Source organism: Geotrypetes seraphini, chromosome 15, assembly GCF_902459505.1.
Source record: "Geotrypetes seraphini chromosome 15, aGeoSer1.1, whole genome shotgun sequence".
NCBI classification, from domain to species: domain Eukaryota; kingdom Metazoa; phylum Chordata; class Amphibia; order Gymnophiona; family Dermophiidae; genus Geotrypetes; species Geotrypetes seraphini.
In genome coordinates this window covers 40,435,104-40,450,888 of record NC_047098.1, presented here as the reverse complement: position 1 = coordinate 40,450,888, position 15,785 = coordinate 40,435,104, and the positions used below count along the sequence as shown (strand labels likewise).

General features: G+C 48.9%; 1 protein-coding gene across 2 annotated transcripts in view; it reads right to left on the bottom strand.

Annotated features, from left to right (window-relative positions):
• Positions 1-15,785, bottom strand: part of VPS53 (VPS53 subunit of GARP complex) — a 229,844-nt gene that overhangs the window by 165,117 nt on the left and 48,942 nt on the right. For both annotated transcript variants that reach the window (XM_033921549.1, XM_033921548.1), the window contains exons 3-4: positions 6,332-6,381; positions 4,428-4,494 (exon numbers count right to left, since the gene is read on the bottom strand). Coding sequence is in view for 1 of the 2 variants with exons in the window: in XM_033921548.1 (XP_033777439.1) it covers positions 4,428-4,494; positions 6,332-6,381 (117 nt within the window). In the remaining variant the exon portion in view is untranslated. The remainder of the gene's footprint in view (positions 1-4,427; positions 4,495-6,331; positions 6,382-15,785) is intronic.

The window sequence follows — 15,785 nt, the reverse complement described above, 5'->3', positions numbered from 1 at the left end:
AACCCCAGGCATGAGTTGTAGAGCAGTCACAGATTTTCAGACAAGCTGAACTGCTATTTAAAAGCTGATCGTGTCAAACCAGCACTCTGAGCCAAAACCAGCACCAACTGCCTTCCCCTGTCTTTAAACCTCCCTCCTGAGAAAAATACCACCTCGAAAAACCACCCTGCTGGCATCTGTTCTGAGCTGCAGTGTATGGAAAACTCAAGGCAAGCCCCAGAAATCCAAAACATGGTAGAAAAGTGCTCTTTGCTTTGAGCCTGTTAATTTACTCTGTGGGAAGAAGCACACTTTAGGCCTCTCACTATTCTACCAAACAACTCAGACTCTCTAAGCATTTAGCACTGCATGGAGAATGGACTGGTATAAGTCTTAATTCCCTTCAGAATGAGAGCAACATCCCTTCCCTCAATAATTTTCACAGCCTGAGGAATGGAAGAAACGACAGGGAAAGCAACTGATTGATTCAACTTTCCTCCGTCTGGTCTAAGGAAAAGTCTTTACAAAATTCCATGCCTGAGTGCAATGCTATTTAAACATTCCTGAAAACTTGGTCCTGTGCTCTGATGTCTTGAGCCCAGGATTGCTGGCATTCCTGCATGCTTCACAATTCTAAGCCTGTCATGTCACATGCTGCCAGTCTGACAGTCTTGTACCAGGGATCCATGAAGGAAAACACCCCCCACAGAGTCAAGAAAATAAAGTCCTTGTTTAAAATTCACTATGGCCATTTATAGCCAATTTCTTTCTGCAATTCATTCCCAGTGGAAGTTCTGTATATCTGAAATCTGCACAATACCCTCTCTCCCTCAAGCTTCTCCAAGGAAAACATTTTTTAAGAATATATTTCTTTGCAGCTTGAGGCCAACCTCTGAACAGCACCCGGCTACCCTTTAACCTCTCCCCCCTTCCCACCCCCATCTGACCGATATTATAGAGGCTCTGAGGAAAGCACACACCTCTCCAAAAGGTCTCAGCAGTCTGTTGTGGTACTGTCAGGGATAAAAGGTCCCCTGGTGCATGCTAAGATCCAATTATTGAGAAAATCAGATTATTCATAGTAATTTTCTTGGCAGGGCCTTTAGGATTATAATTTTTGTGTAATATAACCCCTAGGTGTAGAGGGGAAGAAAATTGTTAATATAACTGGGTTTTTTGAGCAGGCCAAGTTGCAATATCTTTAAGCACTTACTATTAACTAAGAGAAACAATTTTGGCAACAGGAAAAACATGTAAAAGAACAGTTTAATAATAAAAGTTACTTTGTATCAACAATTAGAGCTTCGTGGACCCAGCTTTAGATTCAGCTCACAGTTGTTCAAGTTTCTGGCTCAGATTAGAGAGTTGCGCGGGGACAGAAATCCCACCCGTCCCCGCCAAAGTCCCACCCGTCCCCACCCGTCCCCGTGAGGAATCCCACCCGTCCCCACCCGTCCCCGTGAGGATTCCCTCCGTCCCCACCCGTCCCCGCGAGGAATCCCCTCCGTCCCCACCCGTCCCCGCGAGGAATCCCCTCCGTCCCCGCCCGTCCCTATAAACTTCAGAAATAGTTATTTCATTTAATTATGCTACTGAATTAAAGGCTCTGGTAGAAACCCATTTACAAATAAGCAAAAAGACTTTATTAATTTGAAAATATTAATTGGGAAGAATACATACTTTGCAAATGGGTTTCTACCAGAGCCTCTAATGTTTATAAATTTTTATCAACACAACTAATATACTACTTTATCCTGAAGCAAAATAAAAAAAAAGAAATATAATTCTTTTCCTACCTTTGTTGCCTGGTTTCTGCTTTCCTCATGTTCTCATTCAATTCCTTCCATCCACTGTCTCTCTTCCTTCTGCATCTTCCATTTGCTCTGTTACTGTGCCTCTCCCTTTCTTCCCCCTTCCAAATTGGTCTGGCACCCATCTTCTTCTCTCCGCTCCCCCCATAGTCTGGCATCTGTCTTCTTCCCTGCCAGCGTCTTCTCCCTACTCTCTCTTCCCCATTTCCTTTCAGCGTCCTTCTCCCCCCATCTTCCCCATGTCCTGTCAGCGTCCTTCTCCCCCCTCTGTCTTCCCCATGGCCTTTCAGCGTCCTTCTCCACCCCACCATCTTCCCCATGTCCTGTCAGCGTCCTTCTCCCCCCTCTGTCTTCCACATGTGCTTTCAGTGTCCTTCTCCCCCCTCTGCTTCCCCATGTCCTTTCAGCATCCTTCTCCCTCTCTGTCTTCCCCATGGCCTTTCAGCGTCCTTCTCCACCCCCCCTGTCTTCCCCATGTCCTTTCAGCGTCCTTCTCCACCCCTTTGTCTTCCCCATGTGCTTTCAGCATCCTTCTCCCCCCTCTATCTTCCACAAGTGCTTTCAGAGTCCTCCCCCCCCGCCCTTCCCATGTCCTTTCAGCGTCCTTCTCCACCCTTTTGTATTCCCCATGTGCTTTCAGCGTCCTTCTCCCTCCTCTGTCTTCAAGTGCTTTCAGAGTCCTTCCCCCCCCCCCTCCCGTCTTCCCCATGGCCTTTCAGCGTCCTTCTCCCCACTCCTTCTCTACTGCCCCGGGTGCAGCACAGCCGGCCAGGTCCCCTTACTTTTGTGGCACTTCCCCGACCGACTGACAACAGCCCCGGTCCGACAAACCTCCCTGCCCTTAACTGCGAATCTAAATTACCTTATTACAGCTGCTGTAAGAAGATAATTTAGATTCGCGGCTACAGGGCAGGGAGGATTGTCGGACCGGGGCTGTTGTCGGTCGGTCGGGGAAGTGCCACAAAAGTAAGGGGACCTGGCCGGCTGTGCTGCAACCGGGGCGGGGTGTGGCGGGGCGGACCGCCCCCTCCCTTGGTAGCCACTCGAACCGCGAGGCTACTCTCCTCCTTACCTGCACTGCCTGCAGCACAGAGCCAAACGGAAGTCTTCCCGACGTCAGCGCTGACGTCGGAAGGAGGGAGGGCTTTGTTTAAGCCCTCCCTCCCCTCCGACGTCAGCGCTGACGTCGGGAAGACTTCCGTTCGGCTCTGTGCTGCAAGCAGAGAAGGTAGGGAGAAGAGCCGCGCGACTGAGTACATCCAGCCCCGCAGGAACCCCGCGACCCTCGGAGGCGTCCCCACGGGATCCCCGCGACCCTAGGGGGCGTCCCCACAGGATCCCCGCGACCCTAGGGGCATCCCCACAGGATCCCCGTGACCCAAAGGGGGAACCCGCGGGATGCCCGCGGATCCCGCGGGATTCCCGTCGTCCCCGTTCCCGTGCAGCTCTCTAGCTCAGATCAGCATGTGATATGATATGGAAGAAAATCTCTTGATAGGGTAACACGTGTCAAAAGATAACCCCCCATAAAGAGAGATGGACTATAGGATTTGAACTCATAGACTTGACAAAAGAAATAAAAGCAGCCACACAACCAACTCAGGAGACAGCAGTCTTCTATGAATGGAGGGCCAAGGGAACACATGTACATGAGTCTTGGGTAGAGAGTTGCACGGGGACAGAAATCCCACCCATCCCTGCCCGTCCCCGCCAGGATCCTCTTCATCCCCACCCGTCCCCGCCAGGATCCTCTCCGTCCCCACCCGTCCCCGCAAGGAATTACCTCCATCCCCACCCGTCCCCATAAAAAGCAGCAATTATTTCTGACAGGATCATCAATTCCACAGTTTCTTTTGTGTTTGCGCTACTGTTTTCCTTGTGGAATCTCTTTGGTAGAACCCTTTTTTTGTTTTCTGTTCAGGTAATTAACTTATAAACATCCTCTTTTACTAAGGTTGACGTGTCCATTATATTATATGGATGAACCCTCTTCCAAAGCCTTCCATCCCCGTGGGAGTCCCGTTGGCTAGAGGGAGGTCTCCGTGGGCCAGAGGGGGGTCCCCGTGGGAGTCCCATGGGTTGGGAGGATTCCTACGGGACCCACGGGATTCCTATGATCCCCATTCCCATGCAGATCTCTAGTCTTGACCAAAGCCAAACAATGGGACATCTTGCCCAAATTTCTGTGCACAAGACAAAGCCAACTAAGAGGAAAGATTAACAGATAAACTAAAAGAAATTGTTACAAGTGCTCAGGCTGCACATGAAAGATTAAGCTGGCTCTGATATTTTCCTTACACCCTGCTTTGTATGCGCAGATATTTGGACAGGAGCTGAAACGGGGAATAATATAAGAAAGTAAAGCATGCAGAATGAACAACAGAAAAGAATTAAGAGAGGGACTAGATTAAGGTCATAAGCAGAAAATACCTATGGAAACTCCAAATTACATTCTGGGCAAACTGGGGAGCAGGAGGACAATAAGGTTACAGGTCTGGATTGTAGGAAAAAGGAAGGTTTGTTTCCCTCCTTTCCTTCCTCACAGAAAGAGGAAGGGCAAAGTCACAGGTACCAGCTTATGCTCTTCCACTATTCCCTCTACAGCTGTGGCAACAAGACATTGCCTTATTTACATACCTGTCTGCCATCTTGTCCCACATTTGTCTGACCTCTCACCACTGTTCTGATATTGTCATCCAGCCGTCTGGGAGAAGAAAAATGTTCGCAATAATTTGGAGGTTTTTTCATTCTACTCCTCATTATTTAACACATGCTTTTCAAACTAAAGAGCTCAAAGCAAGTTACAAGTTAGAATTTAGTCTTAAGAATATATACTCTAAGGGCTCTTTTTACTAAGCTGCGGTAGCAGTTTTAGCATGCGCTTAGCGTGCGCTACAATGCCGCACGCACTAGACGCTAACGCCTCCATTGAGCTGGCGTTAGTTTTTCCACATAGCGCAGGGGTTAGCGCGTGCTAATCTGCAGCAAGCGCTAAAAACGCTACCGCAGCTTAGTAAAAGGAGCCCTAAGATTCAGCATAAAATAAGGCACAACAGCAGGAAGCATGCAAAAAAAAAAAAAAAAAAAGGAGCGCAGGACTATAGTACTTAAAATGGATACACATCAGAGGCATATCACAATGCAGTTCATGGAATAAAAGTACTTTCAACGAGACAAAGTTTTTTTAGTCACTTAGGGGACAATTCTAGAAACGGCGCCTGGGTGCCCAAGTTAATTAACAAATGATATTTTAAATGGCAAAAACTGGCACCGATAAAGCACGTACTGGTGCCTAAATAATAGGCGCCAGAATCGTACCTATATAAATAATAATAAAAATTTTATTTTTATACCGCAGTACCTCTCAGTTCTATGCGGTTAACAATAACAATAACAAAAACAACGATAATACAGCAGTAGCATTAAAATTCATAATAACATCAGACAAATGCCGGAAGTGGCGTTAGGCAGCCTAAAGCGCCTACGTAGGCTCAATTCATGACAACGATAGGCGCCAGAAATGTAGGCCGGAAGACACCGTACCCACAATTCAGCTAACCTAAGTTAGCCTGACCAAGGCTCCAAGTCCAACCCAGAGGTAGCCTGATAAAAGTCCTGGGAGGTACTGCACACAGCTCTGACCCCTGGTCTGATTCCTGGTGATATCAGTGTGAGTAGTCAGGATGTCTCCAAACCTTTTACAACATCTGTACCCTTCAAAAAAAAAAAAAAGAATAAATAGGGCAGATCTGTCGGAAACACAGTTAATGAGGTGGAGAGGGTGGCATAGTGGCTAAAGCTACAGCATCAGCACCCTGAGGTTGTGGGTTCAAACCCACGCTGCTCCTTGTGACCCTGGGCAAATCACTTAATCCCCCCATTGCCCCTGGTACATTAGATAGATTGTGAGCGCACTAGGACAGACAGGGAAAAAATGCTTGAGTACCAGAATAAATTCATGTAAACTGCTCTGAGCTCCCCTGGGAGAACAGAAAATTGAATGAATAAATAAATGACAGGTAATTTTGGGCCCTTAGAAGCCCTCGCTAGATGCCTTAGCAATGTTAGGGCATCGATTGAAGGGCTTGTTTTAATACTAATGAGGTCATTTGCATGGCAGAGTCAGAGAATGAATAAACTCATGGAAAAGCACACAGTGGGCCATTTTGTACATCGGGTCGGCAAACTGGTTTAGTGACGGACGGAGAGTTCTGTGCATCCAGGCCTTGGTCAGACTAATTTAAGTTAACTGGATTATGCGTAGTGCCCAGTCAGGAAATCATACAAGTCTTCGTCAAAGGAGGGTCATCAAAGAAGGGAGTAAAATGATGTAATTGGCATAGTTTTACGGAATCCAGTGCAAAACAATCATAGCATTGCTTATATCAATCACAGAACTGCTATTGGGTCCTTTCTCCCTCGTCTCAGAACAGACCGGTGACAGAAATGTAGCCCCCAAATCCTCTATAAGTTGGGTACAAGAGAAAAGTGATGCAAAAAGCTTATACAGTTCACTCTAGAAAGAACATGAGTCAACTTACCTTATTTTCAGTCTAATTTTATTCACAACATCATCTATGTTTGCCAGAGACTGCAAGAAAACAAAGGGAAGGCAGGTGATTTTCTTAAGGCAGCTTCCTATGGCAGAATATACTAAGCCTATCCTTAGGACCTTAATCAGATTTTCAGAAGACCCATAATTTATATGCATGAGATAGATTTGTTTATATTAAAGAAGTCCAATGTATGCCAACATACTCTATGCATACTCATCCTGGGTCATATTCAAAACAATTCAAGCGGGCAGGAGAATATTCTCCCTGCTTAAATCGTTTGTCTGTGGCTAACTGCTAATATTCAGCAGCGCTTATGCGGTTAGCTCCGCTGAATATTCGCAGTTAGAGACTGCGCCAAAGCCAGCTAACTTGTGGGCATTCCAGGGGAAGAGTTAGCACTTCTGCTGTTAAGTGCTAATGTTCAGCCCTTGACCACATAAGACAGTGGTCTCCATCCTTTTCCATGTAAAGGGCTGCAGGGTGAATACGAGAAAGCTCTGAGGGCCCACTAAAAGATTTCAAGTTTACTCATACTACTGATTCTGTAAACCGCCTTCACCTGCTTAGTCAGACTGGGTATTAATACCAATATTGATTCTACAATACTTCAAGGATATACTTTAAAAACTCACTTTATTTTGGATTGTCAACAGTAGCAAATTCCATGAATTAGACACCTGAGTAACACACTTAAGAGACTGTCTGCAGTTACAGCCAAGACTTGAGATAAATATAAGATCTTTTCATAAAATAATTATTAGCTTAATGCTATGGTGTATATGGGCAGCCATCTACTCTGTTGTGAGTAAAGGTATTGCAACTCTTTACTTTTTGAATAGTAAAAAGTGGCTAAGCATATATCTTGTGCCTTTTAATTAAAGGGTCCAGAGAAGAGCGACTAAAATAGTTGAAGGGCTGGAGGAGTTGCCGTATAGTGAGAGATTAGAGAAACTGGGCCTTTTCTCCCTTGAAAAGAGGAGACTGAGAGGGGTCATGATTGAAACCTTCAAGATAATGAAGGGAATAGACTTAGTACATAGAGACAGGTTGTTCACCCTCTCCAAAGTAGAGAGAATGAGAGGGCACTCCCTAAAGCTAAAAGGGGATAGATTCCGTACAAACGTAAGGAAGTTCTTCATCACCAAGAGTGTGGTAGAAAACTGGAACGCTCTTCCAGAGTCTGTCATAGGGGAAAACACCCTCCAGGGATTCAAGACAAAAGTTAGACAAGTTCCTGCTGAACCAGAACGTACGCAGGTAAGGCTAGACTCAGGGCACTGGTCTTTGACCTAAGGGCCGCTGCAGGAGCGGACTGCTGGGCACGATGGACCACTGGTCTGACCCAGCAGAGGCAATTCATATGTTCTTATCCTGGTATTTGTTTGCTTCTTGCAGTTACTATATCAAGTGGGCAAGGCTGAAATAACACATTTAAAGGATTCGAAGTGCATTTCAGCCAACTGTTTAAGGGCCACAATGCAGGAATTTAGGGGGCCGTGCATTGGAGACCACTGACATAAGATAAAGCACAGTTAATTACCGTAACAGGTGTTATCCAGGGACAGCAGGCAGATATTCTTAATGCATGGGTGACATCACCGACGGAGCCCCGGTACGGACACTTTTAACTAGAAAGTTCTAGATGGCCGCACCACGCATGCGCAAGTGCCTTCCCGCCCGACGAAGGAGAGCGTGATCCCCAGTTAAGATAAGCCAGCTAAGAAGCCAACCCGGGGAGGTGGGTGGGTCGTAAGAATATCTGCCTGCTGTCCCTGGATAACACCTGTTATGGTAAGTAACTGTGCTTTATCCCAGGACAAGCAGGCAGCATATTCTTAACGCATGGGTGACCTCCAAGCTAACAGAGAGGGAGGAGGGATGGTTGGCCATTAGGAAAATAAATTTTGTAACACAGATTGGCTGAAGTGTCCATCCCGTCTGGAGAAGGCATCCAGACAATAGTGAGTAGTGAACGTGTGAACTGAGGACCAAGTGGCAGCCTTGCAGATTTCCTCGATGGGCGTGAAACGGAGGAAAGCCACAGAAGCAGCCATAGCTCTGACTCTGTGGGCCGTGACAGCACCTTCCAGTGAGAGACCGGCCCGAGCATAACAGAACGCAATGCAGGCAGCAAGCCAGTTAGAAAGCGTCCGTTTAGAAACAGGGTGCCCCAGACGGTTGGGGTCAAAGGACAAAAAGAGTTGAGGTGAAGAGCGGTGAGCCCTGGTACGGTCCAGGTAGTATGCAAGGGCCCGCTTACAGTCTAGCTTGTGTAACGCCTGTTCCCCAGGATGAGCATGGGGTTTAGGGAAAAAGACAGGCAATACAATGGACTGGTTTTGGTGGAAGTCCGAGACCACCTTGGGAAGGAATTTAGGGTGGGTACGCAAAACCACCTTGTCATGGTGAAAAATAGTAAAAGGTGGGTTGGCAACCAGTGCATGCAGCTCACTAACCCTCCTGGCAGAGGTGATGGCAATGAGGAAAAGCACCTTTTACGTCAGAAATTTGAGTGAAGTAGTGGCAAGAGGCTCAAACGGAGGTTTCATGAGGGCTGATAAAACCACATTCAGGTCCCAGACGACAGGAGGAGGCTTCAGAGGTGGTTTGACATTGAAGAGGCCTCTCATGAACCGGGAAACCAGTGGATGAGCCATGAGAGGTTTTCCGAGGATAGGCTGATGAAACGCAGTGATGGCACTGAGGTGGACTCTGATTGAGGTAGACTTGAGGCCAGCGTCGGACAGAGAGAGCAAATAGTCCAGTACAGTTTCCACCGCCAACGAGGTGGGGTCGTGGTGATGCAGGAGACACCAAGAGGAGAACCTGGTCCACTTCTGATGGTAACATTGGAGGGTGGCCGGTTTCCTGGAGGCATCCAAAATGCGACGGACAGGCTGAGACAGATTCTCTGGAGAGGTCAGCCCGAGAGAAACCAAGCTGTCAGGTGGAGCGATGACAGATTGGGATGTAGTAGAGACTGATGCTGCTGCGTAAGTAGAGTAGGAAACACAGGAAGAGGAATGGGCTCCCTGGAGCTGAGCTGGAGCAGGAGGGAGAACCAGTGTTGGCGAGGCCACCGAGGAGCGATGAGAATCATGGTGGCTCTGTCCCTGCGGAGTTTGAATAGCGTCCGCAACATTAGAGACAGTGGAGGAAAGGCATAGAGGAACCGATCCGTCCAGTCGAGTAGGAATGCATCCGGGGTCAGACGATGAGGAGAGTAGAGTCTGGAGCAGAACTGGGGCAGCTGATGGTTGTGAGGAGCTGCAAAGAGGTCCACCTGAGGAGTGCCCCAGAGAGCAAAGATGGAGTGGAGTGTGGGAGGATCCAAGGTCCACTCGTGAGGTTGAAGGATGCGGCTGAGGTTGTCGGCCAGGGAGTTCTGTTCGCCCTGGATATAGACGGCCTTGAGGAAGAGACTGCAGGCCGTGGCCCAGGTCCAGATGCGGATGGCCTCCTGACAGAGGAGGGGAGATCCGGTGCCGCCTTGCTTGTTTATGTAGTACATGGTGACTTGGTTGTCTGTGCACAGGAGAAGAACCTGAGGATAGAGAAGGTGCTGGAAGGCCTTGAGAGCATAGAACATGGCCCTGAGTTCCAGGAAATTGATGTGATGTTGACACTCCTGAGGGGTCCAGAGTCCCTGGGTGCGAAGATCTCCCATGTGTGCTCCCCATGCATAGGGGGAGGCATCTGTGGTTATGATCATGGAGTGAGGGGGTAGATGAAAGAGTAGACCCCTGGAAAGATTTGAGGAGTTCAACCACCATTGAAGAGATTGCTGAAGAGACGATGTCACAGAGATGGGATGAGAAAGAGGATCCGTGGTCTGTGACTATTGGTTGGTTAGAGTCCATTGAGGTGTCCTGAGGTGGAGTCGTGCCAGAGGAAGCACATGGACTGTCGAGGCCATGTGGCCCAGGAGGACCATCATTTGCCGAGCCGGAATAGAGTGACAAAGGAGCACCTGACGGCAGAGATGGAGCAGGGTTCGTTGGCGGTCTGAGGGTAGAAACGCCCTCATCAGAGTGGTGTCGAGGACGGCACCAATGAACTGAAGTCGCTGTGTGGGGAGGAGATGTGACTTGGGGTAGTTGATCTCGAACCCCAGGAGATGGAGGAAAGAGATGGTGTGTTGAGTGGCTTGTAGCACAAGCGGAGACGTAGGAGCTTTCACCAACCAATCGTCCAAGTATGGGAACACCTGGAGGTTGTGAGACCTGAGGAAGGCCGCCACCACAATAAGGCACTTGGTGAACACCCTGGGCGATGATGCGAGGCCAAAGGGTAGCACTTTGTACTGATAGTGGTGGTGCTGTACCTGAAATCGGAGGTAGCGACGTGAAGTCAGATGGATTGGAATGTGAGTGTAGGCCTCTTTGAGGTCTAGGGAACATAGCCAGTCGTGATGAGAGAGAAGAGGGTAAAGCGTGGCAAGAGAGAGCATCCTGAATTTTTCCCTGACCAGACACTTGTTGAGGTTCCGAAGATCGAGGATGGGACGGAGGTCTCCTGTCTTCTTGGGAACCAGGAAGTAGCGGGAGTAGAATCCCTGACCCCTTTGGTCTGGGGGTACCTCTTCGATGGCATTGAGAAGAAGGAGGGATTGGACCTCCCTCAGGAGGAGGGGGGATTGAGAGGAGTGAGAAACAGACTCTATGGGAGGATTGTCTGGTGGAAGAGTCTGGAAGTTGAGAGAGTAGCCGTGGCGAATGATGTTGAGGACCCACAGGTCTGATGTAATGACCTCCCAACGGTTGAGGAAGAGTTGAAGGCGGCCTCCTATCGGCTGAGGAAGAGGCAATGATGGCGGGAGACTGGCTATGCCCTGGAGAAAAGAGTCAAAAGGGCTGAGATGGTTTTGACTGTGGGAGAGGCTTGGCAGGTTGGTGAGACTGTAAACGTGCCTGAGTTTGGTGCTGCTGACGAGGCCGGCGAGGCTGTTGTTGCTGAGGTGGGTTGAGAGGTCTTGCCGAGAACCTGCGTTGGTAGGAAGACTGCTGTTTGTAGGGGCGAGCAGGTGGAGTCTTCTTTTTAGGTTTGATTAGGGTATCCCACCTGGTCTCGTGTGCTGATAGTTTCTGGGTAGTTGAGTCCAGGGACTCCCCGAATAGTTCATCACCAAGACAAGGTGCGTTAGCCAGGCGGTCTTGGTGATTAATGTCGAGGTCAGAAACTCTCAGCCAGGCCAAGCGCCTCATGGCAACAGCCATGGCAGATGCTCGAGAGGTCAGCTCAAAAGAGTCATAAATGGATCGCACCATAAATTTCCGGAGTTGGAGCAAACTGGAGATTTGTTGTTGGAAAACCGGGATCTTACGCTCAGGGATGTACTTTTGTAAGGAGGAGAGTTGTTGCACCAAATGCTTCATATAGAAGGAGAAGTGGAAGGTGTAATTATTAGCCCTGTTGGCAAGCATGGAATTCTGATAAAGGCGCTTGCCAAATTTATCCATTGTTCTGCCCTCTCTGCCAGGAGGGGTGGAGGCATAAACACTGGAGCCCTGGGTTTTCTTCAAGGTGGACTCCACTAGAAGGGATTCATGGGGTAGTTGAGGTTTGTCGAACCCCGGGATAGGACCCCCGGGACCCTGTATAAACTATCCAGTTTTCGAGGGGCACCCGGTACCGTGAGAGGATTTTCCCAGTTTTTGTAAAAAGTTTCCCGTAAGATGTCATGGACGGGTAACTTTAAAAATTCTTTGGGAAGTTGTTCGAAGTCCAGGGCTTCCAGGAAAGCCTGGGACTTCTTAGAGTCGGATTCCAAAGGGATCGACAGAGCCGCCGACATTTCCCTGAGAAATTTTGTGAATGAGGACTGTTCAGGTTTGGAACTGGTATCGACCATCGATGGTTCCTCGTCCGTTGAGGAAGCCTCATCATCGGTACCGGGTGGGGATTCTTCCCATAAGTCCGGGTCCCTGACGTCGGTGTGCGCAGGACGGGACGGTGGTGCGGACGGCTCAGTGTGGCGAGTCTTAGAGAGAGATTTGCCAGAGCGCATCGAGACGGTACTGGGGGAGGAAGATCGATGCCGGTCCTGGTCTCGGGGGGACTGGTGTCGGTCTCGATGTCGGGGAGGGTCGGCATCAGAGGTTGTTTGTACTGGAGGATTAAGTGGTTCAGCCGCGAGTACCGGCATGGAGGTGTTCAACGGTACCGATGGTGTCGACACCGGCGGTATGGTGCGAGGCTCAGGCCGGTCTGGTACCGGAAGGAGTGGGGCCAAAATTGAGGGCAATAAGTGCTGGAGTTGCTGTTGCAGTTGCTCTTGCAATTGGCTTTGGCGTATGGCTGCAATGCGGTCGTCCAGAGGGGGCACCGGTACCGCTTTTTTCTTTGTCGGTACCATAGGTGCTGCTCCATGCCCCGGCGATGAGGATGCCGATGACGAGGCACTCACCGAAATCGGGACGGAGCGTTTGCGGGGTCGGCGAGGACCGGCGTCGCCGGTGTGGCAGGAGGGCGCTCAAGGGAAGTGGAAGGCTTCTTAGCCGGCTTACCTGGTGCCAGCGACCCCGAGGAAGGATCAGGCGTCGTCGAAGTAGTCGGTGCCGACTTTTGCGATGCCGTTGACGGCGCGGCCGATTCCATGGCAGATCCGGTACCGAAAAGGATATTCTGTTGGATCTGTCTATTTTTCAAAGTACGTTTTTTAAGAGTAGCACAGCGGGTGCAGGTGTCAGCCCGATGCTCTGGACCCAGGCACTGTAGGCACCAATTATGCGGGTCAGTGAGAGATATCGGGCGTGCAAACCGCTGGCACTTCTTAAAGCCCGGCTGAGGGGGCATGAAGGGAAACACGGCCTCCGCAAAATCAAAACTGGAGGCCTGTATGGTGGCAACAGGCCCCACCGGGGCCGGCCCGAAAAATAAAGAAAAAACAAAGTTTGTTTGTTTTTTTTTTTGCAAGTTAGAACGAAAAACGAAATCCGAAGGAAAAAGAACAAAAAAAGGAAGAAAATAGCGCGAGCGGGAAGGCAAAAACAGAGATTTCAACAGCCGTTGAAAGCACATGCGTCTTCTTCGCTCCGCGGAAACGAAGAAACTGGGGACCACGCTCTCCTCCGTCGGGCGGGAAGGCACTCGTGCATGCGCGGTGCGGCCATCTAGAACTTTCTAGTTAAAAGTGTCCGTACCGGGGCTCCGTCGGTGACGTCACCCATGCGTTAAGAATATGCTGCCTGCTTGTCCTGGGATAACTTCTTAAATTGGGATGCATAAATAGCAGTCTTGTCTTTAAGCGATTCAGCTTAAGCAGTCAAGGGTTGGATATGTCACTTAACTGCATAAGCTTTAGTGACCAACCTAAAACTGAATATTCATTGCCAATGCCCAAACATGGCCCAGCTTTGAATATCTGGGAATAGGGCCAGCAGTGGACATAAAAACACTGACTGCTGCTGGCTGAATTTTGGTTGGATTGTGTGCATCACAAAAACTCAAAAGAGCTGTGGGTGATCGGGGCAGGTTTAGGAAACCTTTGTCCTAATGAGCCAAGTTACTTTATTTCAACAGTTAAATTCTTTAGGGTGTTCAACAGAATATGATTAATTTATTTACAAGCAAAAACATTTATGCTAATTATTAACAACAATCAAAACATGGATAAAGTAATGGACACTATGATAATCCACTTCAATGTGCAGAAATAAAAACATATTATAAAGTTATACATTTTTACTGGATTAACTTAATACATTGGTAAGATGGAGTGAAAGGGGATTTATTAATATTGGAAGAGATGGACAAAAGGGAGGAGAAGGTAGGAGCTTTTGAGATGGGTGTTGGGATGATGGTGACGGAGTAGGATAGGGTTTATTGGTTATTTTTTTAATTAATCGTAATTATAAGGGGTAGTTTTATTTGTTTCTTTTGAAGCAGCTACTTTAGTTGCCAGTGAGATGTAGGGTCCAATATAAGGTCTTGATGAAAAATCACCACACTTTGTAAGATCAGACAACAACAGAGTATCAAGAAAAAGCATTAGCAGTGTACAGACAGTCCCCAGGTTAAGAACGAGTTCTGTTTTTAAAACCGTTCTTAAGGTGAATTTGTATGTAACTCGGATCCTGTAGAGCAGTGTTTTTCAACCTTTTTTGGGCAAAGGCACACTTGTTTCATGAAAAAAATCACGAGGCACACCACCATTAGAAAATGTTAAAAAATTTAACTCTGTGCCTATATTGACTATATATAAAGTAATTCTCTTGAATAGGAATCAAATAAACACAAAGAAAGTATTTTATAATGCTGCCACCGCCACTGGGGAATAGGCTGCCACTGCCACCATCGGGAACAGGCCGGCACCGAGTTCTCCCTGCTTCTCTTCCCCGCGGGGCCGACCAACTCTCGCCACCCGTCGTCAATTCTAACGGAGAGGACGTTCTAGGCCAGCCAGGCAGCGATTGGCTGGCCCAGAACGTCCTCTCCGACGTCAGAATTGATGCGAGTGGCGAGAGTTGGCCGGCCCCACAGGGAAAAGCAGGGAGAACTTGGCGCCGGCCTGTTCCCGATGGCGGCGGTGGCACTCAAGTGGCTAAAGAGCCGCAGTTTGCCGGCCTAGGGACAACACTGGAGGGTGGCCAGCTGTGCACCCCCTTGGGACGTAAACCCGGGGTGGAGCAGACTGCCCCCCTCCCCACCCTGGTATGCCACTATCTGTACCTCACTTCCTCCCTATGACCAAAAAGTCTCCTTTCTTCTATTCCCCGTGTACACAACCATCTCTTTCCCTCCCTTCCTCTCTCCAAAGTCCATGCCTTCTGTGTCCAAACACTCATTCCCTCCCCCACCTCAGCATCTCTTTCCCTCCCTTCCTCTCTCCCAAGTCCATTTCTTCTGTGTCCAAAAACGCATTCCCTCCCCCACCTCAGCATCTCTTTCCCTCCCTTCCTCTCTCCCAAGTCCATTTCTTCTGTGTCCAAAAAACGCATTCCCTCCCCCACCTCAGCATCTCTTTCCCTCCCTTCCTCTCTCCCAAGTCCATTTCTTCTGTATCCAAAAACGCATTCCCTCCCCCACCTCAGTATCTCTTTCCCTCCCTTCCTCTCTCCCAAGTCCATTTCTTCTGTGTCCAAAAACGCATTCCCTCCCCCACCTCAGCATCTCTTTCCCTCCCTTCCTCTCTCCCAAGTCCATTTCTTCTGTGTCCAAAAACGCATTCCCTCCCCCACCTCAGCATCTCTTTCCCTCCCTTCCTCTCTCCCAAGTCCATGCCTTCTGTCCAAAAACCCATTCCCTCCCCCACCTCAGCATCTCTTTCCCTCCCTTCCTCTCTCCCAAGTTCATGCCTTGTGTCCAAAACGCACTCCCTCCCCCCTTTTGTGTTCCGTGTTTGCCACCCAGCCCATCTTTGCAACTTTCTCAGCAAAACGAAGCTCAAGCCGCGAGGCTTGTCTTCTGCTTCCTGCCTGCCCTGCCACGCACAAATAGC